The sequence below is a fragment of the Silurus aristotelis genome (genome assembly GCF_946808225.1).
Source record: "Silurus aristotelis genome assembly, chromosome: 16".
In the NCBI taxonomy this organism is placed as follows: domain Eukaryota; kingdom Metazoa; phylum Chordata; class Actinopteri; order Siluriformes; family Siluridae; genus Silurus; species Silurus aristotelis.
In genome coordinates, this window is record NC_139589.1 from 15057586 (window position 1) to 15082574 (window position 24989).

Below are 24989 nucleotides of genomic sequence, written 5' to 3' on the forward strand. Positions count from 1 at the left end.
AAAATATCACTAATTCAAAACATTTCAATAAACAAACATAGATATGTCCCAATACAAACATGCCCAATAATATAGTGCCACCCCTCACACTTGATTGACAGCTTTCTGTGTAAGGCATTGGAAATGCAAATGCAAAGCCATGCAAGGCTTTGGAAATTTACATGCATATAGGATTCGTGATTTCTTTTGATTTTTGGCAGGCTACAACACAGACAGTGAAAAAGCTAACTTGGTAATTAATATTGTTATTTAAATATAATTTAAAAGACAGGAAATACAGTTGCTTTTTCATTTGAAATTTAGCAGTCACTGCAAGTTTGTGAAATTTGTAAAAAATATATATATTTATATGTGCATACATAAACAATATTATATTACATATATTTGTTAGGGCTGTCAAAATTCAATTACAATTCAATTCATTTAATTTGTATAGCGCTTTTAACAATTAACATTGTCTCAATGCAGCTTTATACAAAATGTACAGGTTGTTAACGCATGAACGCAAATTCGTCTTAACAACACCAAATCTATTTATGCAGCATACATTTCTCTGTGACCAGTCTGCACCTTCACTCTCCTTTATGTTGAACGAGAGCGGACAACAAAGACTCTTTTGAGCACTTTTTATTCTGAACAAATAAGTAGAATAAATTAATGAAGAAACTTCAGTCTGTGACCTTCTCAAACAATTTCAGCACTGACCGCTCCTCAGCCACGCTTACTGCAAACTGAGGAAAAGCACCCGAAACTGGAACATAATTAAGAAGCCACGTACCATATTTAACAATTTAAAGTGCTAAAGAATTTTACATATAACTATAGAAACTTCTCAAAATAAGTTTAATATTAAAGAATAATCTCCAGAGTGTAAAATAATTAAATAAATATAAAATAATTAATAACAAAAGGGAAAGATTTTAAGTAAAATATTTACATTTATAACATCTCTTAGAATTAGAGTATTTAAAACTTGCAATGTATTAATTTAAGGTACATTTAGAACAAATAATGTGTGGTTAATTTGCAATTAATCACAAATTAACTCATGACAATCGTGATTAATCGCGATTAAATATTTTAATTAATTGACAGCCCTATTATTTATATATAATTTACATGTTCAATTTGTATTAGCATAACTAGAATAGTTGTTTTAAATAGAGGTTTCATTCTTCATTACAGATTTTTGTATTAACCATTTATTTGTTGGATCAACTATATTAAAATATTTAATGAATGAATGGTTACTGCAAGTATTAATTGCATTAATCAGTTATTAATTTATTCTGTTTTTGAATATTATTAGATCCAAGCCACCAGAGAGCAGGAGGGAATTTGCACTATTTTGAGCAAATGATGTCCAATGAACAATTGGACAAGGAACAAACTACAAAGGAGCCCACTGGAGAGTCATCCATTCAGCTGGCAACTTATGACCGCCCAAAAGATTATTTACCTGAGAGAGAAACCTATGAGGCCCTGTGTAGAGGAGAGGGGGTCAAAATGGTGAGTGCAATAAAGAGATACCTTGAAAATATATTTTTATAAAGCCTGTAAGAAATATTAAAATAAAATATAACCATTCTGAAGATTACCCAAACCCTGTGAACCTAACTCTAGTAAAGCTGATGGTTCTGTGTATTGCTCTTGGTTCTCTGTGTGTCATTAAAACAGCTTTTTCCTGCAACAGATCCTTTAAGGAAATAGGTGGGATTGCCACCTCACCTGTTCCATGCTTGTTGTTCCAACAGAGGCCAGACTTTTGTAAAGCTTAGTATAAATGTGTGCATAAGCTAAACTAAGGGGCGGGGGGGCATCTGATTCTAGATTAGAGTTTCGGAAAAATAGATTTTTTTTTTTCATTCATGACTTTATGTATTCATGCAGATATGCTGATGAATGCCAATCACCTATTAAAATACCATGCACATTCAGAGCACAGCTGATTTGTACTTGGTAACACACAAACTCGCTAAAAATATGTTTGCACAGTGGGTATAATGAGGGTGTTTGCACATTAGCAGTTAGGTCTGAAACAGAGCACAGTTCGCATAAAAAATTTGTATTATGAAAGCTGTCATGCGGACAAAAAAGTACAATGTAAGATTCTCATGATACCTGATACCGAGGTGCTACCTTTTACATTTTTAGAAAATAGTTTAAGAACTATTCTAATATCTTTTTTTTAACTTGATAAACATTTTTAAATCTTAATCAATATAAATCAAATTGTTAATTCAAGTACCTAAATAATTTGTAAGAAAAATAATTGTGTGCTTGTCTCAGTTTTTTTCATTGCCTGTAGTTAACCTTGTCTTTATGACAGTAATACCCAATGTTGCATATTGTATTTAGTTCTGATCTGTTTTTGTTTTCAGCATCTGTATACAAATATTTTAAGCAGCAGACTTTTTATTGTTAGATACTAAGGTTGATTTTCAAAAATTTTTTGCCACAGACTCCGCAGAGATTTAGCAGGCTGTTCTGCCGCTATCAAAATGGGAACAGGAACCCACGTCTTCTGCTTAAGCCTATGAAGGAGGAGGACGAGTGGGACAATCCACACATTGTCCGCTATCTGGAAATGCTTTCTAATGAAGAGATTGAGAAGATCAAAGAACTTGCTAAACCTAGGGTGAGCCCACTCCAGATACATGATAATATTAACTGTAACTAGATACAAACTTAAAAACATAGACATAGAATAGCAGAAGTATATTATTTATTGTGCAATGGGTTATGCGTTTAGAAGTTTTATCTAACCTAGAGTAGCATGCAAAAGTCTTAGATTTTGTGTCAGCAGATTTATTATTTATAAAAAATGTTTTACAGAGAAATGTTTGAATGTACAACCCCAATTTCAAAAAAGTTCGGACATTGTGTAAAATGTAAATAAAACCAGAATGCAATAAATTACTAATCCCATAAATTCATATACATTTTTTGTATGATAGAACTTTCAAGATTTCTTGATAACTTGGCAAACTGTGCTCACAGACAATGATTTCTGGAGGTGTTTCTGGGCCCATGCAATGATCTCTATTACAGAAACCTGCCTGTTTTTAATGCAGTGTTACCTGAAGGTCTGAAAATCACACGCATAATATATTGATTTTTGTTTGCCGCTTTGAAAATCACAATTATTTTATATTTTATTTAAAATGGTACATTTCCTCAGTTTAAACATTTGATATATTTTCTCTGTTCTATTTTTATTAAAATCTGTGTTTCTGAGATTTAAAATTTTAGAATTTGTGTAATAAAAGAAAGTAATATTTTAATTACCAGACCACTAACCCTACATAAAAACATAATGGTAGGCTGTCTCATATTTGACCAAGAAACAGAACTGCAACAGCCAAATTGTCAGAGAGAACTGTTGCAGACGCTGCTTGATGTCAGTTCTATTTGAAAACTACATGAGTGGAATCTTTATACTACTTTACTAAGTATAAATGTTTGTGCAATGGAGTCAGCTAATCGATTAACAATTAATGTATTTATTCCTAACTCTTTTAGCTTGCAAGAGCAACTGTGCGAGATCCAAAAACTGGTGTATTGACAACAGCACATTACAGGGTCTCCAAGAGGTGAGTCATTGTTAAAGCAGTACTTTTATTATTGTGGAATATGAAATAATTCAGATATATTGTTTTAAAATAATGTTCAGGTTCTCTAAATGCTAGGCAACTGTTTTCTACCTGCTGTATCTCTGTTTGTTTGATAATTTTAGTGCATGGTTGGAAGGACATGAAGACCCAATCATTGCACGTGTCAATCAGAGAATAGAAGACATTACTGGTCTAACAATTGATACTGCAGAACTTCTCCAGGTAATTCAACTTAGATATTTAGTATAATGTCTTGGCCATCACCTTTTGCAGTTTTTCCAAATCTTTGCCAAATGCTCACCTTTTTCTTAAGTAACAAATAGGAAGGAAAGAGCAAATATTAAAGTCCAGAACTGCTTATCTGCTTACACTCACAAGTAGTTTTGGACTTGTCAAATGGCAGCAGGCAGAGCCTGGAGTCACATAAACCAAACAAAAATAGGCCATTGTATTTTAGAATTACCTTAAAGTACTAGTAACATAACTTATTCTTGCCAAATGCAAGAAATATAAATCTACAAAACTAACAAAATAAATACAAGCATATCAGTAAAAAAACACAAATGTACTAAAAATATATTTGCTAGGTAGTTGCTGGGTAAATTAAGAGCACTATACATTTTTTAAGCAACACAAATCATATAGCCCTGTTTAATCATCAATGCCTATAAAAAAAGAAATCTGGAATTGTATTCATTCCTTAAACAAGCATGAATCCTATCACTGATTGGCAGTCTTGCTATATGTTCTTGAAATTTTGTGGTTTCAAAACCCTATACAACACTAAAAAGTGTGGACATTTTAGAGTCACCAAATAAAAAATGTTGAAGCAATTTAGATAAAGAAAAGTAGTTTGCATTTTCCTACATATCAGAAATAACTTGTTTTCAAGCCAGTGATCGATGTTTTTGTCTCATTCTAAACACTAATGTAACACATAAACCTTGAGGCAAAACTTTAACTGTTATTACTGTGGCTGAACAAAATGCATCTAACATTACAATACCTAGGCCAATAATAGTCTAGCAAGCTTATTAACTTTGGGTCAAGGGTATACATGACACAATATTTTAAAAAACATAGAGCTTATTTTACACTAAAAGCATTGGGGCCTACCTGCGAGCATTGGGGCATAGAGCATTTATTTCCGTGCTTTATTGTAGTGGTTTAGTAAATATAACCTTAAATCTGTCAAATATTCTGATTATTTTATATTTGTACTGCCACTCTATATGTTCATTTATAGTTAATTCATGTAATTAATATGATACATATGATACTATATTCAACATAGTAATTCTACTACTACTACTAGTAATAGTGGGATATATTAGTATAGTAAGTAGTCTAGTAGAAGTATAGTAAGAAAAAAGAGGTGAATATAATAATAATTAACAAGTAATAATATAAGCAACATGTGTGTGTGTATGTGTGTGTATATATATATATATATATATATATATATATATATATATATATATATATATATATATATATTAGAAAATTAAGTTTAAACATGTTTAATAAACGAAAAATTATGGTCATTAAGGTTACACTGGATTTATTTAGTACTGGATTATTTAGACCAGAGTTTTTGCAACATTATTATGAAACACATGTTCATTTATTACCTTAAAACAATACATATGTGTAAATATATACATAAATATATACATTACATACATACAATTATGTGTGACTTTGTTTTGAAAATGCTGTACAGTATGTGAGGGAGTGTTAATAGTCATGAATACTGATGGGTTATCACACCTGGGGAGAGAATGACCAACCCCCTAATGGGTCTATCAAGGTGGAATTCCACTGACAAATCTAAAAGGAAGGATTTGAGGAGACCTAAAGAAAGTGTTATTTCTTATAGGGCACAATGCTTCCAAATAAGAGTGACTACGTTTCTCTATTTAAATAAGTTACACGATTTAAGACATGTGATATCCTAATTGAAGAAAACATTCCTATAATTCAATAAATTATTTATATTGTTTTTCTAGGGTACCAACAAATTTGTTCTTGTTCTTGTCAATGTTTTAAAGTAATTTTCCTGTTTTAAATTACATAAATCATCAGTACACCTATTGTAGCACGCATCAGTAAAACAAATGTTTGGTGATTAAAAATTGTTATTTACCGTAATTTCCGGACTATTAAATGCACCTTAATGCGCTCCCACTGAACCCACTTTTTTTTTTTTTTTTTTTTTTTTTTTTTTTACATAAATACGCCGCACATGTCTATAAGCCACAGGTGCCTACATTGAAACAACTTTACACAGGCTTTAATGAAAGACAGTGCCTGTAACACAGCTTTTTCATGCCAGGTTGTTTTCAGCCTGACGAATGATTCTCCTTTCCTGTTGACAGTCCGAGTAAGAGGCAGGTCAAATGTCAGAGGAACCTAATCCATATTTACAATGTCAGGCGGGCCAAATCAGTGGGAGCATGCTCGAATAAATATAAAGAGTTTCATTGGTTCACCTTAACCCTTTCAGCAATTTAATTGGTCCAATGTTACAGGGCTCAGTTTTTTTGGCTGCATAAGGCTTATAAAACCGGGGGAAAAACGGGAAAAATCCATAAATTAGCCGCTTCATTGTTTAAGCCGTGAAGTTCAAAGCATGGGAAAAAAGTAGGGGCTTATAGTCTGGAAATTACGGTAGTGGTTTAAAAATTTTTTTATCAGTGGTCGAGTAGGTAGTGGAGCACATTTTTAAAGTTGCCTATAAATACACGGATTTAGTGAATGGAAAATTTATAGCAGCTTCTCCGGAGACAAGAATACCACATCACGATACTGTACGAGATTTAATAAATAAATACGAGTGAGAATAGTTAACCTACATAACCTACTCTAATATGGCAATTAAATGCACTAAACGATGACGTTTTTTTTTACCAATATCCTTGTATGCGATTTCAGCAATAAAAATGCAATTTTTTTCTAAAAAGGAAACAAATTGCAAACCCGATTCCAAAAATGTTGGGACACTGTACAAATTGTGAATAAAAAAGGAATGCAATAATTTACAAATCTCAGAAACTTATATTTTATTTACAATAGAATATAGATAACATATCAAATGTTGAAAGTGAGACATTTTGAAATGTCATGCCAAATATTGGCTCATTTTGGATTTCATTCTACATATTCCAAAAAAGATGGGACAGGTAGCAAAAAGAGGCCGGAAAAGTTAAATGTACATGTAAGGAACAGCTGGAGGACTAATTTGCCTTAAATATTGGAGCAATAACAGAAAGGAGTTTCTCAGAGAAAAATTGCAAAGAGATTAAAGTTATCATCATCTACAGTGCATAATATCATCCAAAGATTCAGAGAATCTGGAACAATCTCTGCGTAAGGGTCAAGGCCGGAATACCATACTGGATGCCTGTGATCTTCGGGCCCTTAGATGGCACTGCATCACATACAGGAATGCTACTGTAATGGAAATCACAACATGGGCTCAGGAATACTTCCAGAAAACATTGTCGGTGAACACAATCCACCGTGCCATTCGCCGTTGCCCGCTAAAACTCTATAGGTCAAAATAAAACCCATATTTAAACATGATCCAGAAGTGCAGGCTCATTTAAAATGGACAGTGGCAAAGTGGAAAACTGTTCTGTGATCAGACGAATCTAAATTTTGGAAAACTGGGACACCATGTCATCCGGACTAAAGAGGATAAGGACAACCCAAGTTGTTATCAGCGCTCAGTTCAGAAGCCTGCATCTCTGATTGTATGGGGTTGTATAAGTGCGTGTGGCATGGGCAGCTTACACATCTGGAAAGGCACCATCAATGCTGAAAGGTATATCCAAGTTCTAGAACAACATATGCTCCCATCCAGACGTCGTCTCTTTCAGGGAAGACCTTGCATTTTCCAAAATGACAATGCCAGACCACATACTGCCTAATTTTTCTGGTTTAGTTTCGATGAAATGTCTATTTTTTTTCTTTTCACTGTGTGCCATTTTCAGCCCATGAACCTGTTTTCTGTCATTGTGCAGCTTTTTCTATCTACCACTTGTGTATCATTTACTGGCTATCACACACCATACATGTAGGCTAGTTTACGAAGCTTACAATGGCAAATTCAAGAAGTATGACGTGGAGGAGACAGAGGAAGTCAGCAATGTAAACATGACTGAGAACAGAGACATATCTGATCACCTGATTATCATCTTTTCTCTGCTTGTGTTCTATATGGTGGATGTTCAGCCTGGATACATTTATTAGGTAACAAAATTTAAAATGAGTTTTTTATTAATATATTAATTAGGGCTGTCAAAATTGTGTTAATGCAAATGTATTTTAACGCCAATAATTTTATTAACACAATTAATATAGTGCGCATTTCTGTTTGACCATTGTAATTAAAAATATAAATAAATAAATATAAAACAGGCGAAATTAAAACCCCAGGTACCTGAACTCTTCCACTTTCACCACCTCTTCTCCTTGCAACTGCACCATTCCACTGCCCTCCTCTCATTCACACACATGCACTCTCTCTTACACCTACTGACTTTCATTCCCCTTCTCTCCAGCATGTACCTCCACCTCTCCATGCTCTTCTTAACCTGCTCCCTACTCTCACCACAAATCACAATATCATCTGCAAACATCATAGTCCACAGAGACTCCTGTCTGACCTCGTCCGTCAACCTGTCCATCACCACTGCAAACAGGAAAGGGCTCAGAGACGAATCTTGATGCAATCCAACCTCCACCTTAAACCAGTTTGTCATTCCTACTGCACATGTCACTGCTGTCACACTGTCCTCATACATGTCCGGCACCACCTCACATACTTCTCTGACACACCTGACTTCCTCATACAATACCACAACTCCTCTCTCGGCACTCTGTCGTAAGCTTTCTCTAAATCCACAAACACAAAATTCAACTCCTTCTGACCTTCTCTATACTTCTCTATCAACATTCTCAAAGCAAATAATGCGTCTGTGGTGCTCTTCCTCAGCATGAAACCATACTGTTGCTCACAGATGGTCACCTCTTCTCTCAGCCTGGCTTTCACTACTTTTTCCCATAACTTCATGGTGTGACTAATCAGCTTTATTCCCCTGTAGTTACTGCAGGTCTGCACATCTCCTTTATTCTTAAAAATCGGGACCAGCACACTCATTCTCCATTCCTTAGTCACCTCTATTCCTCAGGCAAAATATTTTATTTGATTAACAACCCTAATAATTATATGACATCAGGTCCAGTTACCAGTGTGACACTAAAACAGGTAGTAGTAATGGCTACTCTTTACTTAAGTACATGTCAAAGCCCAAACTCCTTTACTTTAACTTGAGTAAAAAAGTATAGTCAGTACTTCAACTTTTACCACAGTATTTTAAAACATGGGTATCTGTACTTCTACTTAAGTGAAGGATGTGTGTACTTTTTTACCACCTCTGTTTATTTAGATAGATAAAAATAATCATTGTCCACATTGTGTGGATTTAATTGTTCAGTTTTTCCTAATTAAATCTTGGTAGATTTGTTTTAAGAAAGCCTTCTACATGTCTTTTTTGTTTGTTTGTTGTATTTTTTCTTTATTTACGTCAACCTGGCTTTTTTTGTGGAGGTCTTAATTAATATATTATTAAGTAAAAATGTATTAAAGCTAAAACTTTTTTATTTACAATCTATTTTTTTTCCTCTAATGTAGGTTGCTAACTATGGGGTTGGAGGTCAATATGAGCCACATTATGACTTTTCAAGAGTAAGTACATTTGTGAAAGGCTCCTGGTAGTTTTAATAGAATATTGCTGTCACACTTTTTTGTACACTATAAAGACAAATGTTCACTTAGACACCTGACCTTTACACCAATAGGGTAATGAACTTACATTCTAAATACATAGACATTACTATGGATTCAGTTCCCTCTTTTCAGCTATAACAGTTTCCATTCTTCTGGGCCTCCCCCAAAATGTTTCCACAAAGATAGAAGCAAGGCATTGTCTAAAATGTATTGCTATGCTGAAGCATTATGATTTTCCTTTAATGGAAGTAAGGGCCTAACTGCTACAATGCAGTCAAGCAGGTAACATTTATCTGGAATCTGCCAAACCAAGACTCACCCATTAGTTGCTGGGGTAAATGCTTCCATTGTCCAATAATACAGCTTACAATTGACTATGGAATATCTAGGAGGGATACAATTACATGAACTGACTTTTCACCTCTTCTTCACAATATCACGCTTGAATCCACTGAGCAATATTCACAAAATCAATTTTCTTTGTGTAACCTTGTGTTTATTTTAATGTGGTTAGAACCTCAAAGATGAGAGCCCGTCCAGTTGATCAGTTCAGTTTGGATTAAAATTACTGATGTCTGTTGCAGCGTCCTTTTGACAACAACCTCAAGGTTGATGGAAATAGGCTTGCCACCTTTCTTAACTACGTAAGTACATGTATTCTCTGAAGCAAGCAGTTTCATTACTTTGTTTTTCTGTCAAAATTTTATCTTCATAGAAAGATGAGACCGAGGCTTTCAAATCATTAGGCACAGGAAATCGTGTGGCTACTTTTTTAAATTATGTAAGTATGTATACCCTGAGTGTTCATGTTGAGAATAATAAAATTTTAATTTACGACTCGATTTCACAATTCCAGGGTCATGTCGTAATTTAATGTGCTCTTTTTCAATACTGTCATCATGTGTTATAAGTTAATGTTTTTAAACATTGCAAATTTGATTTGCAATTTGATTTAGCCTAATTGTGTATGGGTCGATAGCTGTGCTTCAAATATTATTAGTAATGCAAAGGTGCCATGGGTTTTTTAATATATTGTTTAAAATGTAGATTTATTGCAAATAATTACAAGAATAGGCCAAATATACAACTAATGTCCATGGATCACAATGTCTGCCAGTGATGTTTCAATTAAATTGGCATGTGTACAGTATATACAGACATATCAGAAAATATTTTGACATTGCGAAGTTAAGGCTAAGTCAATTGAAACGTCTTAGCTAAGTGTGAATAATTATTTTATTATTTAATTTACAAGTAAGTAGATAAAAGCTCTAGTGTTTTTTTTTAATGTGGTATTTAAATTTTGTATCTGTTGCTGTTAAATCTCTAAATAAACTCTAAAGAGATAGATAAAAACTAACATTAGAGATATAAGAAGAACATACACTGTGGCAAACCACTGGTGTGGCTTAAAATGAAAGAATGCACAACAACATTGTGGATTGCAGATTGCATTGTCATAATCTCAGTGATTTATGTTATTTAAGATAGATCTGTCTCTGCAACATTATTGAGTACAGTATTGAGTTTGTCATCTGTTGCGTGAAACTTTTTACATTAACAACTCTATCAGTCTTTGATTCAGACAGTTTCTCTACAATTTAACAAATGGAATAGAAAAATAAAGTTAGAAAGTGGTAAGGTTGCAATAGAAAATAGAGAGTTTATTTCTACTTGCATATTACATACATCTATGTATTTTTTACACATCATTCACACATGGATATTATCCTTTTTAAATTACATTTCCATTTCTTATTCTAATGGCAGATGAGTGACGTGGAAGCTGGTGGTGCCACTGTGTTTCCAGATTTTGGTGCTGCTATCTGGCCAAAAAAGGTAGAGTTCATCACACATCAGCATTTAGTGAAGTGGTTTAGAATAAAAGTTTCTGTCTCATCCATGTCTGATACTAAGTTGGGAAGATACCTTTATATATGCTTGTATAATAGGTAAGAAATCTATAAGACATTGATACAAGTCACAAAGGTTCTGGAACCAAGATTAATCTCTTTTTTAAAGCACACTGCCATCTTAACAAATAACTTTATCTGTGGAAAAAGTGGAAGGTTTTAGACTGGCTGTGCCAATGACCAGACCTTAACCCAGTTGAGCAGCATACAATGCAATAGTCAACTTAACTTTTTTTTAAAAGGCATGATGACAAGGTTAGTTTATATTTTTTCTTGTTTTGTTTCTAAAATGTTTCATCTAGGCTTTCCTTAGTTATAAATATAATAAAGAAATGACAAAAGAAAATGTCAAATTTGATGCAAATCAGATGTGCATACTGTGTTGACTTTTTTAAAATTCCACGCAAAATGGACATATTGCAAACTCGATTCAAACACGGGAAGATGGGGAAACAGGGCAAGCTAACGAGCCAGTGTCAACAGTTGCATTAAATGACCAACAAGCAATTAAAATGACTAATATGTGATGATGCTACAGGTTGATGAGCACTTCTTGTTGGGTTTGGTTGGGAAGATTCACCAAACCCAATGATCTTGCTGGTAGAGCGGAATTGTGGGATCAGTTCGAGCAACATTGTAGTTATCAAGCATCCACTGCCTAATGTCCTTTACACACTCCTCAACATTGTTAAGCTGATCTGTCTCATCTGGCTTTGCTGAAATATATATATATATATATATATATATATATATATATATATATATATATATATATATATATATACAGTGCCTTGCGAAAGTATTGAACTTGAACTTTGCAACCTTTTGCCACATTTCAGGCTTCAAACATAAAGATATGAAACAAATTTTTTGTGAAGAATCAACAACAAGTGGGACACAATCATGAAGTAGAACGAAATTTATTGGATATCTCAAACTTTTTTAACAAATAAAAAACTGAAAAATTGGGCGTGCAAAATTATTCAGCCCCTTTACTTTCAGTGCAGCAAACTCTCTCCAGGAGTTCAGTGAGGATCTCTGAATGGACCAATGTTGACCTAAATGACTAATGATAAATAGAATCCACCTGTGTGTAATCAAGTCTCCGTATAAATGCACCTGCACTGTGATAGTCTCAGAGGTCCGTTTAAAGCGCAGAGAGCATCATGAAGAACAAGGAACACACCAGGCGGGTCCGAGATACTGTTGTGGAGAAGTTTAAAGCCGGATTTGGATACAAAAAGATTTCCCAAGCTTTAAACATCCCAAGGAGCACTGTGCAAGCGATAATATTGAAATGGAAGGAGCATCAGACCACTGCAAATCTACCAAGACCTGGCCGTCCCTCTAAACTTTCAGCTCATACAAGGAGAAGACTGATCAGAGATGCAGCCAAGAGGCCCATGATTACTCTGGATGAACTGCAGAGATCTACAGCTGAGGTGGAAGACTCTGTCCATAGGACAACAATCAGTCGTATACTGCACAAATCTGGCCTTTATGGAAGAGTGGCAAGAAGAAAGCCATTACTTAAAGATATCCATAAAAAGTGTCGTTTAAAGTTTGCCACAAGCCACCTGGGAGACACACCAAACATGTGGAAGAAGGTGCTCTGGTCAGATAAAACCAAAATCGAACTTTTTAGCAATTGTAGCAATGCAAAATGTTATTTTTGGCGTAAGAGCAACACAGCTCATCACCCTGAACACACCATCCCCACTGTCAAACATGGTGGTGGCAGCATCATGGTTTGGGCCTGTTTTTCTTCAGCAGGGACAGGGAAGATGGTTAAAATTGGTGGGAAGATGGATGGAGCCAAATACAGGACCATTCTGGAAGAAAACCTGATGGAGTCTGCAAAAGACCTGAGACTGGGACGGAGATTTGTCTTCCAACAAGACAATGATCCAAAACATAAAGCAAAATCTACAATGGAATGGTTCACACATAAACATATCCAGGTGTTATAATGGCCAAGTCAAAGTCCAGACCTGAATTCAATCGAGAATCTGTGGAAAGAACTGAAAACTGCTGTTCACAAATGCTCTCCATCCAACCTCACTGAGCTCGAGCTGTTTTGCAAGGAGGAATGGGCAAAGATTTCAGTCTCTCGATGTGCAAAACCGATAGAGACATACCCCAAGCAACTTACAGCTGTAATCGCAGCAAAAGGTGGCGCTACAAAGTATTAACTTAAGGGGGCTGAATAATTTTGCACGCCCAATTTTTCAGTTTTTTATTTGTTAAAAAAGTTTGAAATATCCAATAAATTTCATTTCCACTTCATGATTGTGTCCCATTTGTTGTTGATTCTTCACAAAAAAATTACAGTTTTATATCTTTATGTTTGAAGCCTGAAATGTGGCAAAAGGTCGCAAGGTTCAAGGGGGCCGAATACTTTCGCAAGGCACTGTGTGTGTATATATATATATATATATATATATATTTCAGCAAAGCCAGATGAGACAGATCAGTTTAACAATGTTGAGGAGTGTGTAAAAGACATTAATTCAATTCAATTCAATTCATTTTTATTTGTATAGCGCTTTTAACAATGAACATTGTCTCAAAGCAGCTTTACACAGATAATGCGGTGATTAAAAATGAATATGTTCTTTATGAGTAAGTTTGTCCCTGATGAGCAAGCCGGTGGCGACTGGCGACTGTGGCAAGGAAAAACTCCCCGAGATGGCATAAGGAAGAAACCTTGAGAGGAACCAGACTCAAGAGGGAACCCATCCTCATCTGGGTTACACCGAATGTCCATTTGTGGCGGGTATACAATGTTGCGGGGTGCAGTGATGATGATCAAAAGCGAAGTGTATTTCTGAGTCAGTGTAGGAGACTGTTGACATCAGTGTAGGAGACTGTTGACATCCAATCCAGGCAGGCCTGGATGAAGTGGGAAGATCCACGGGGGGGAGAGGGGCAGGAACAGTGGTCACTGGAGCCTCAGGAGCATGTTTAACTCGACCGAGAGAGAGAGAGAGAGAGAGAGAGAGAGAAGAGGGTGACAGGAAGAGAAGGATATGGATTATTAAGTGTACCTATTGTTGCATGAGAGTTAAAGTCACTGTGCAGTTTGGACTCCGGCAAGACTCGCTATAGCAGCATAACTAAAAGGGAGAACCAGAAGGCAACACAGACATGAGGGATCTCTGGGATAAGAGACGGCCCACCACACCACCATCAACAAACCTGAGTGAACACGTGAATGTGAGGGGACGACAGCGTACAAATATCCCAGTTCACCAAACACTCTATATCAATGTTCCCTCCAGATCTGAGCCTTTACCTGAGAAAAAATCTACTGATTAAAGGCTTGACTGAATAAATGTTTTCAACCTCGACTTGAACACTGAGACTGTGTCTGAGTCCCGAACACTGGTAGGAAGGCTGTTCCATAACTGCGGGGCTTTATAAGAGAAAGATCTGCCCCCTGCTGTAATCTTCATTATTGGAGGAACCAACAGATAGCCTGCACCTTTTGATCTAAGTAGGCGTGGAGGATCATACTGGTACAGAAGTTCACTCAGATACGGTGGTGCGAGACCATTAAGTGCTTTATATGTCAGTAGTAAAATTTTATAATCAATGCGAGATTTGATTGGGAGCCAGTGTAGACTGATTAATACAGGGGTGATGTGGTCATATTTCCTAGATCTAGTGAGGACTCTTGCTGCTGCATTCTGAACTAACTGAAGCTTATTTATGCACCTACTCGCACACCCAGACAGTAAAGCGTTACAGTAGTCTAATCTAGAAGTAACAAAAGCATGAACTAGTTTTTCTGCATCCTGTAACGACATCATATTTCTAATTTTAGCAATATTTCTAAGGTGAAAGAAGGTGATCCTGGTAATATTATTCACGTGAGCCTCAAAGGAAAGACTCGAGTCAATAATCACACCAAGGTCTTTGACAGCCGTACACGCTGAAACAGAAACACCATCCAGAGATGTTAGGTAATCGGAAAGTTTGCTTCTAGCTGCATGTGGTCCTAGTAAAAGTACTTCCGTCTTATCTGAGTTTAGCAGAAGAAAGTTATCGAGCATCCACTGTCTAATGTCCTTTACACATTTTTTAACATTGTTAAGCTGATCTCTCTCATCTGGCTTTGCTGAAATATATAGCTGTGTATCATCAGCATAGCAATGGAATCTAATACCATGTTTATGAATAATTTCTCCAAGAGGCAGCATATATAAAGAGAAAAGCAGAGGACCTAAGACAGATCCTTGAGGAACACCAAACTTTACCTCAGAGAGTGTGGAGAACTCACCATTAACATCAACAAACTGATAGCGATCAGTCAAATAAGACCTGAGCCAAGAGAGAGCCGTTCCCTTTATTCCAACAACGTTCTCAAGTCTAGCAAGTAGTATAGTGTGATCAATGGTGTCAAAAGCTGCACTAAGGTCGAGCAAAACAAGTAAGGAGACAAAACCCTGATCAGAGGCCAATAACAGGTCATTTACCACCTTAACTAGCGCCGTCTCTGTGCTATGATGAGGCCGAAATCCTGACTGATACATTTCAAAAATATTATTCATAAGTAGGTGTGAGCATAACTGCTGTGCTACAACCTTTTCCAAAATTTTGGCTATGAAGGGGAGATTTGATATTGGTCTGTAGTTGGACAGCTGACATGGGTCAAGGTCAGGTTTCTTAATTAGGGGGTGGATAACTGCCAGTTTGAAGGATTTTGGTACAAAACCAGTGCTAATGGAAGAGTTTATTATTTTTAAAACAGGTTCAATTACCTCTGGAATGATCTGTTTAAAGAAACTTGTAGGCAAGGGATCGAGAATGCAGGTTGATGATTTTGATGAGGAAATTAATGAAATTAAGTCATTCTCGTGAATAGGAGTAAAACTTTGTAATTGATTGTCTGTTATAATTACACTGCTGTCTACAGGGTTACTTGTAAAATAATTTGGCTTTATATTAACCGTCTGGATTTTTTGCCTGATGTTTTCAATTTTATTATTAAAAAAAGGCAGTTGGCAGTGGATGCTTGATAACTTCCTTCTGCTCAACTCAGATAAGATGTGAATAATATTACCAGGATCGCCTACTTTCACCTTAAAAATATTGGTAAAATAAGAAATATGATGTCGTTACAGGATGCAGAAAAACTAGTTCATGAAAAGCAGTGGCCTAAGACTGATCCTTGCGGAACACCAAACTTTACCTCAACAAACTTATAGCGATCAGTCAAATAAGACCTGAGCCAGGAGAGAGCTGTTCCCATTATTCCAACAACGTTCTCAAATCTAGCAAGCAGAATAGTATGATCAATAGTGTCAAAAGCTGCACTAAGGTCGAGCAAAACAAGTAAAGAGACAAAACCCTGATCAGAGGCCAATAACAGGTAATTTACCACCTTAACTAGCGCCGTCTCTGTGCTATGATGAGGCCTAAATCCTAACTAGTAGATTGAAAAAATGCTATTACTAAGTAGATGTGAGCATAACTGATGTGCTACAACCTTTTCATAAAATTTGGAGATAAAGGGGAGGTTTGATATTGGCTTATAGTTGGACAGCTGACAAGGGTCAAGGTCAGGTTTCTTAATAAGGGGGTGGATAACTGCTAGTTTGAAGGATTTAGGTACATAACTAGTGCTAATGGAAGATTTTATCAATTTTAAACAGGTTTACTTACCTCTGGAATTATCTGTTTGAAGAAACTTGTAGGCAAGGGATCGAGAATGCAGGTTGATTATTTTTATGAGGAAATAAGTGAAATTGTCATTCTCTTAAATAGGAGTAAAACTTTGTATTTGATTGTCTGTTAGAATTACACTGCTGTATACAGCGTTATTTATAAAATAGTTTGGATTTATATTAATCGTCTTAATTTTTTTGTTCAACTTTATTATTAAAAAAGTTAATGAAATCATTACTACCTATTGATGGTGTGCATGTTAGTGCAGTGCTTTTATTTCCTGTTAATTTTGCTTAGTGCTGAATAAAAATCTAGGATTATGCTTGTTATTGTCTATGAGGGTGGAGAAATATGCTGATCTAGCAGCACTAAGATATTTTCTATAACTCAGGAGGCTCTCCTTTCATGCTATTTGAAATACTGTCAATTTGGTTTTCTAATTTCTAATTTCCAAGTGGTCTGTTTAAAGGTGCGCATATGATTATTATACCACTGTGCTAATTTTTCCTGCCTGATCATTTTGGTTTTAAGGGGAGCTACATCATCTAGAGTGTAACAGAACGTTCATTTTAGGTATTCAGTGGCCCAGTTGAGCTCTGCAGGGTCAGACGGAGATCTAATTTATATAGACATTTTCGGAAGATTATTAATATAACTCACTGCTGTAGCTGACGTGCTGTAAATGTACGCTTAACACGGTAACGTTGCAAGATACTAATGCAATGACTGAGGCAGATTTTAAAAGAGATGAGGTAATGATCCGAAATAGCTTCCGACTGTGGAATTATGACAAAATGTTAATTTTTTTATTCAAATGTTAATAACAAAATAAAGCCCCAGTGCACAGTGTGCTTGTGCTGGAGATGCTGCTTCTAGACTGACTGAGGTCTCCCAGTCAGGAAGTCCGGGATCCAGTTGCAGAGGGAGGTGTTCAGGGCCAGTAGGCTCAGATACTGCTTTAGTAAATGTTTTACATAATTGGGAGGAAGAACATGTGCCAGTTTTGGATTTCTTTTTAAATTGGTGGGAAAATTAAAATTTCCTCTTAAATATCTCCAAAAACTAAGGAGATGGTTATTGATTTGAGAGACAGAGCAAAATTTTACTCTTACATTAACATGTGCAAATACCGTGGTATAATGCTGGACCATAAACGTAACGTGTGATGCATAGACTGATAATGTAAGCAAGAAGCTTCAGCAAAGAATCTATTTATTATATAAATTAATTTCTATTATTTTCCATAGCAGAATGCTTTTGATGTTTTATGGGGCTTTTATTGAAAACATTGACATTTTGTGCTATTTGCTGGTAGGAAAATTATTCCAAAGCTCAGAGGAGTCACTGGAGAAGGTTGTAGCAATAGCAAACTTACAAAAGTTACAAAGCATAGAAAGTATGTACAGAGGTTTTAAGTAATAAAGTACAAATACTTTGTTACTGTACTTAGGTAGATTTTTTCTAGTATCAGAAATTTACTTCACTATTTATTTTTTCACTTTCACTTTCTTTCATTTTTTACACAGATATCTGTAATTTCTACTTCTTACATTTTCAAACCGGGCCCATTACTTTAGTTTTTATTATATAATATATCTATATATAGTTACATATATTTCCTTCTCATTGTGCCCCATTTTCAACTTTTTCCTGTCACTGCACTTTTCAATCTAGCACTGGTGTACCATTTCCTGGCTATCACTCACCACAGACGTAGGCTAGCTTACGAAGCTAACAATGAGCAAGGCAGAAGGCAACAGGAAGTATGACTAACATGGATGAGACAGAGGGAGTCAGTGATGTAAACAGGACTGAGAACAGACATATTCCTGATCACCTTTTCTCTGCTATAAAGAAAAAGTGTTGAGTAAGGTTAACATAATTGTGAATGATAAGAGGCATCCTTTATCTTCTAACTTTTTTTTACCATCTGGCCAAATGATATTGTGTTCCTAGATGCCCGAAAAACGGATCAAAATGATCTTTTATACCTCAAGCAATTAAATTATTAAATTCTTCTTCCTCTAGTGGTAAGTGGTCAGTAAGACTGGTCAATTTAAATCAAATGTGTTAATTTTATTATTTATTTATTTACCGTTCTCTTCTTCTTCTTTCGGCTGCTCCCATTAGGGGTCGCCACAGCGGATCATCCGTCTCCATACCACCCTGTCCTCTATATCTGCCTCTTTTACACCAACTACCTGCATGTCTTCCCTCACCACATCCATGAACCTCCTCCTTGGCCTTCCTCTTTTCCTCCTACCTGGTGGCTCCATCTTCAGCATTTTTCTACCAATATAATTCATGTCCCTTCTCTGCACATGTCCAAACCATCTCAATCTCGCCTCCCTCACCTTGTCACCAAAACATCCTACATGTGCTGTCCCTCTAATAAACTCATTTCTAATCTTGTCCATCTTCGTCACTCCCAACGAAAACCTTAACATCTTCAGCTCTGCTACCTCCAGCTCCACCTCCTGTCTTTTACTCAATGCCACTGTCTCTAATCCATACAACATCGCAGGTCTCACCACAGTCCTATAAACTTTTCCTTTCATTCTTGCAGATACTCTTCTATCACAAATCACTCCTGTCACTCTTCTCCACCCACTCCACCCTGCCTGCACTCTTTTCTTTACTTCCCTAACACACTCTCCATTACTTTGCACTGTTGACCCCAGGTACCTGAACTCCTCCACCTTCTCCACCTCTTCTCCCTGCAACCATTTATTTATTTACCGTTGAACATTAATAACAATAGAGATTACTACAGAGTTGGTCCCACTTTAGCTGCTATAAAAGCCTATAATTTTCTAAGAATGTTTACCAGTGGGTTTTAGACTGCTTTGTTTTCTGTGCAGTCCATTTCAGTTTTTCAAAACTAACTATTTCATAACCATATCTTTACTCACCTCATGTTCACAGAGTTGTTGTCATTCTGGAACAAGCATTCAGAGACAAATATTTGTTTCCAATATTGTGGCAACTGTTGGGCAAAGGCCCACATATGGGTGTTATGATTGGATAACGTTTGGCCGTATATTTTAAGTCTGAATATTATATGTCAGTAGTGCTAAAACATTTAGAATGTTTTATCATTCCTGTGCTTCTAGGGTACCTCAGTGTTCTGGTACAATCTCTTTAGAAGTGGAGAGGGAGATTACCGAACAAGACATGCAGCCTGTCCAGTTTTAGTCGGTAGTAAATGGGGTAAGTGTGGCTTCTACATTACAATTATAAAAGATTTTCAGTAAATTATTTATAGTTTATTTCAGTTGAAAATAAAGGTTTTTTTTTCACATCAGGTTGTAATGGCCTTATTAAAACTTGTCATACATACATTGTACATGTTGTCCTAGCAGACTCCATTTGTATGGTGTATGCATTTCACCACTGTTCTGATATATGCAGTTTGAATTGTCAGATTGTTACAACTCTAATTTTAAATCATTCAAATTCAAGAGATTTTCTAACTGTACTTACAGTTGCATAACTTTTTATTTTACTTTTTTATTTTATTTTTTAAAAAGTCGTCTTCTTCTTTCGGCTGCTCCGATTAGGGTCACCACAGCGGCTCATCCGTCTTCATACTACTCTGTCCTCTACATCTGCCTCTTTAAACCAACTACCTGCATGTCTTCCCTCACCACATCCATAAACCTCCTCCTAGGTCTTCCTATTTTCCTCCTTCCTCAGCATTCTCTTATTAGAGGGACAGCGCATGATATACCCCATGTCCCTCCTCTGCACATGTCCAAACCATCTCAATCGGACTTCTCTCACTTTGTCCCCAAAACATCCTACATGCGCTGTCCCTCTAATAAATTTGTTTCTAATCCTGTCTATCCTCGTTACTCATCAAATAAATCTCGGCATCTTCAACTCTGCCACTATATCTATCTCTCTCTCTCTCTCTCTCTCTCTCTCTCTCTCTCTCTCTCTCTCTCTATATATATATATATATATATATATATATATATATATATATATATATATATATATATATATATATATCTGGGGCCGCCTTGGCCCTTTTGGCTTGAGCATGGCCCCCTTGTGGACACTGGCTTGAGCATGGCTGGAGGCTTGAGCATGGTTAGAGGGGTCTCCTTGTTGGCCCCTGGCTTGAACTTGGCAAAAGGAGACACACTGTTAACATCGTGCATGGAGCTGGCATGCATCAAGGTGGGGATGGTCACACGTTAGCCTCAAGCTGGAGCATAGCATTGAGAATGGCATGTAAGCCCCTCCCCATAGGCCTTGGGCTGGGAGGTGGCTTGGGAGGCCACCCTGTCGACCTCAGGCTGAAGCCCTGCCCAGTCTGCCTCGGTCTGAAGCTTGGCATGAGGCATGGCATTAAAAGGCTGTACTGTTGGCCTCAGGCTGGACCTTGACATGGCGTGTCAAATAGTCATCAACTTTCCTTATTTTTGAGAATGCGATTGTTTATCACTCGCTGAAAGTTTCATCTTCGGCATTTTATTTTATTCGAAAATAGCGTTTGGCATATATTTATTCCATTATATGAAAAGGCTTTGCGGTCCGGCTGGACTCATCTTGCAGTTCGGATTCGGACCAGAGTCCGCCAGATGGCGACTTTTAAATCATTAGGCAGAATTGTCAATGTAATCTGGGCCAATCTGGGCATTACAGTTTTTTTGGATTGCTTACACACTCAAATTAAAAGTAGTACACTATTAGCAAAACCTTACACTCAAGAGGCAAAACATCAGCCCATATTTGCACAACTATAAGCACATTGTCAACCTCACACTTGTTACAAAACTCTACACACATTCATTCATTCATTCATTCATTCATTTTCTCCCGCTTATCCGTAATTCGGGTCGCGGGGGCAGCAGTCTGAGCAGGCCCCCGCCTTCGACTGCTGCCCAATCCTCACAGCACCGTCCCTTACGGTCCCTCCTGCAGGTGGTGAGCCCACGGGAAGGCGGCCCCACGTCACTCCGACGTCACGGACCTTGATATTTCCCTCTACACACAGTGATTTGCAAAACACTAAACACACTTAACATACATTACACACAAAAATCTATCATGAAGTCAGTTCCTTGCAATACCAAAGCACTGACTGTGAAATTACTGCACTGCCAACCAATTGGTTCAACACAGTAATCAGCCGTGCAAACACTTGTTTGCTAAATTGTAGACACACCAATCAGGTGTATAAGCACTATAAAAAGCAGCAGGTGAGTTCATCGGTCTTCAAGCACAATGAAAAGAGTCAGAGAAAGAGTAAGACGAGGAGGAGAACGAGGAGAACAAGTAGAACGAGGAGGAGGACAGGGAGGAGGATGGAGAGGAGATCCAGCACGAGTTCATTTACGTAGATGAGGCTGGGTTCAATCTGACGAGAACATGAAGGAGGGGAAGAAACATCATTGGCCACAGGGCTATAGTCAATGTCCCAGGGCAACGTGTGGGTAATATAACACACTGTGCAGCCATTACACAGAATGGGGTCCTCCACCGCCATGCCCATATGGGCCCTTACAACACAGCATTGATATTTACATTCTTGGACCAATTGCACAACATAACAGCAGCAAATCAAATCGATCATATGCTATACATTGTTGTCTGGGACAATGTGTCTTTCCACCACTCTGCTTTGGTTTAGAACTGGTTTCAGCAACATCCACATTTCACCGTCCTATATCTTCCACCATACCCTCCATTCCTTAACCCTATAGAAGAGTTTTTCTCTTTTTGTTACAGTACAGTGGAACCCGGTTATGTCGATGTCCTAGGGGGTCGGCAAAAAGCATCGAGGTAACCGATGATCGAGATAAACGAAAATCAAAATGGCGGCAGTATATTAACGTGCTTGAAATTTCTTTATGTACATGATGTGCGTTAATAAATGAGAATGTGCATGCACGTGTTTTTGAAGGGTTTTTTACACAACAGCGTTGCCGCGATTTGTTTGATGAAGGCATGTTATAAAAATACATACAATACATGTTTATCTGTCAGGAATCCACCTGCCACGCCCCCTTTGGCCCCCTTCAGCGTGTCAGGTGCTTTCTCGGCCGCTTTCTCTGAAGCTCCCGGCTTCAATCGCGCACATATGGTGCTCGTTTAGCATCATCACCAGCTCCTATTTAAACTTCCACACTCTCACTGTCCGTTATTGTTGGTATATGTTGGTTCACGGCGGTCGTTGTTATCGCTCATGTGTATCCCGGTACGTGCCTTCCCACCGGCACTCTCAACGGATTCCCCCGATCCTGCCGGTGTTCATTCTATGCTTTTGCTCATCCCACATTCCGTGCCGCCAAGCGCGGCTTTGGCCTCCCGTTCATCGCATAACATTTAAAAAACAAAAGGCATATGTGCACTAACTAACAGCAGAGATTCACCAGTATACAATACAACACCTGTAGCAGCTGTAAGGCTTGATTTTTCCGCCACTTCCGCGAGTTCTTCTGCGGCTGCACCAAGATAACCGACGTTAAATGGCAAATCTTTTCCCCCTTGTGCTCGAGATATCAGGGTTCGGCGACATAAAAAAAAGTCGACATAACCGATAAAAAATGCTTAGAAAAAGCGAGAATTTGGCGGTTCCACTTCAAAAATGTCGACTTAATAGGGTTGTCGAGGTAACCAAGGGCGAGATAATCGGGTTCCACTGTATTATGAATCTCCATGTCAACATTTTGGGCGTGTTGACAAATAAATGAGTTTCTTCAGTCTGCAACATTGGTTTTGTGTAGTGTTTGGTGAATTTACATTGTTATATTTGTACTTATTTATATTTATTTATATTTGTACTTTATTGATGGTAATCAATAGGTAATCAATACGCTAATCATAGGGAAGTAGAAGTGCTAAAAGTGTTTTAGGTTTATCACAGCAGAGTGTAACTCGTGCAAACAGAGTATAGTAATGTGAAACGTGTGTTTCATATGGTAAAGTGTGGTTTTTAAACAGAAATGTATAGTTTTTACAAGAGTGTTTAATTATGCAAAGGATCTGTAGTGTTTTGCTAATTGGGTGTGTGGTTGTGCTAATTGTCGTGTAGTGTTTTGAAAACACAGGCCTGTTTTCAGGGCCCGTGTAGCAAAAAAACTACCAATATGAGGGGAAAAAAACAACCTTGCAAGCAACAATACGTGGGAAACAATGAACGAGAAAAAACATAAATGTAAAACAGGAGCAAGAAAGGAAATGGTTCAGTACTTGCTACAAACTAGATGAGTTTTATATAGGAGTTGAAAATAAAGAGGTGTATATATATATATTCACACAATATATACATACAATAATTAACAAATAAACAGGTAACAGGCTCTGAAGTAAAACATGTAAACATCAAAACCAATGACAGGAAGGGTGAACATGACATGAATGAACAAAAAATGCATTTGAGACAGACCAAAACAAAAGCACTACTTCTTCCTCTTCTTCTTCTTCTTCTTTTTTCGGCTGCTCCCATTAGGGGTCGCCACAGCGGATCATCCATTTTCATACCACCCTGTCCTCCACATCTGCCTCTTTTACACCAACTACCTGCATGTCTTCCCTCACAACATCCATGAACCTCCTCCTTGGCCGTCCTGGTGGCTCCATCCTCAGCATTCTTCTACCAATATAACTCATGTCCCTCCTCTGCACATGTCCAAACCACCTCAATCTCGCCTCCCTCACCTTGTCTCCAAAACGTCCAACATGCGCTGTCCCTCTAATAAACTCATTTTTAATCTTGTCCATCCTCGTCACTCCCAACGAAAACCTTAACATCTTCAGCTCTGCTACCTCCAGCTCCACCTCCTGCCTTTTACTCAATGCCACTGTCTCTAATCCATACAACATTGCAGGTCTCACCACAGTCCTATAAACTTTCCCTTTTATTCTTGCAGATACCCTACTATCACAAATCACTCCTGTCACTCTTCTCCACCCACTCCACCCTGCCGGCACTCTTTTCTTTACTTCCCTAACACACTCACCATTACTTTGCACTGTTGACCCCAG

The 24989-nt window shown here is 37.2% G+C and overlaps 1 protein-coding gene across 6 annotated transcripts in view; it reads left to right on the forward strand.

The window, feature by feature from the left end:
* Positions 1 to 24989, forward strand: part of p4ha2 (procollagen-proline, 2-oxoglutarate 4-dioxygenase (proline 4-hydroxylase), alpha polypeptide 2) — a 73323-nt gene that overhangs the window by 42605 nt on the left and 5729 nt on the right. For 2 of the 6 annotated variants that reach the window (XM_083565167.1, XM_083565168.1), the window contains exons 7-15: positions 1310 to 1509; positions 2462 to 2638; positions 3523 to 3593; positions 3737 to 3836; positions 9313 to 9366; positions 9993 to 10016; positions 10124 to 10189; positions 11179 to 11247; positions 20105 to 20201. In XM_083565167.1, coding sequence (XP_083421293.1) covers positions 1310 to 1509; positions 2462 to 2638; positions 3523 to 3593; positions 3737 to 3836; positions 9313 to 9366; positions 9993 to 10016; positions 10124 to 10189; positions 11179 to 11247; positions 20105 to 20201 — 858 coding nt within the window. Of the gene's footprint in view, positions 1 to 1309; positions 1510 to 2461; positions 2639 to 3522; positions 3594 to 3736; positions 3837 to 9312; positions 9367 to 9992; positions 10053 to 10123; positions 10190 to 11178; positions 11248 to 20104; positions 20202 to 24989 lie in introns of all 6 variants that reach the window. The other 4 variants (XM_083565171.1, XM_083565172.1, XM_083565169.1 and 1 more) reach the window with 2 other exon arrangements.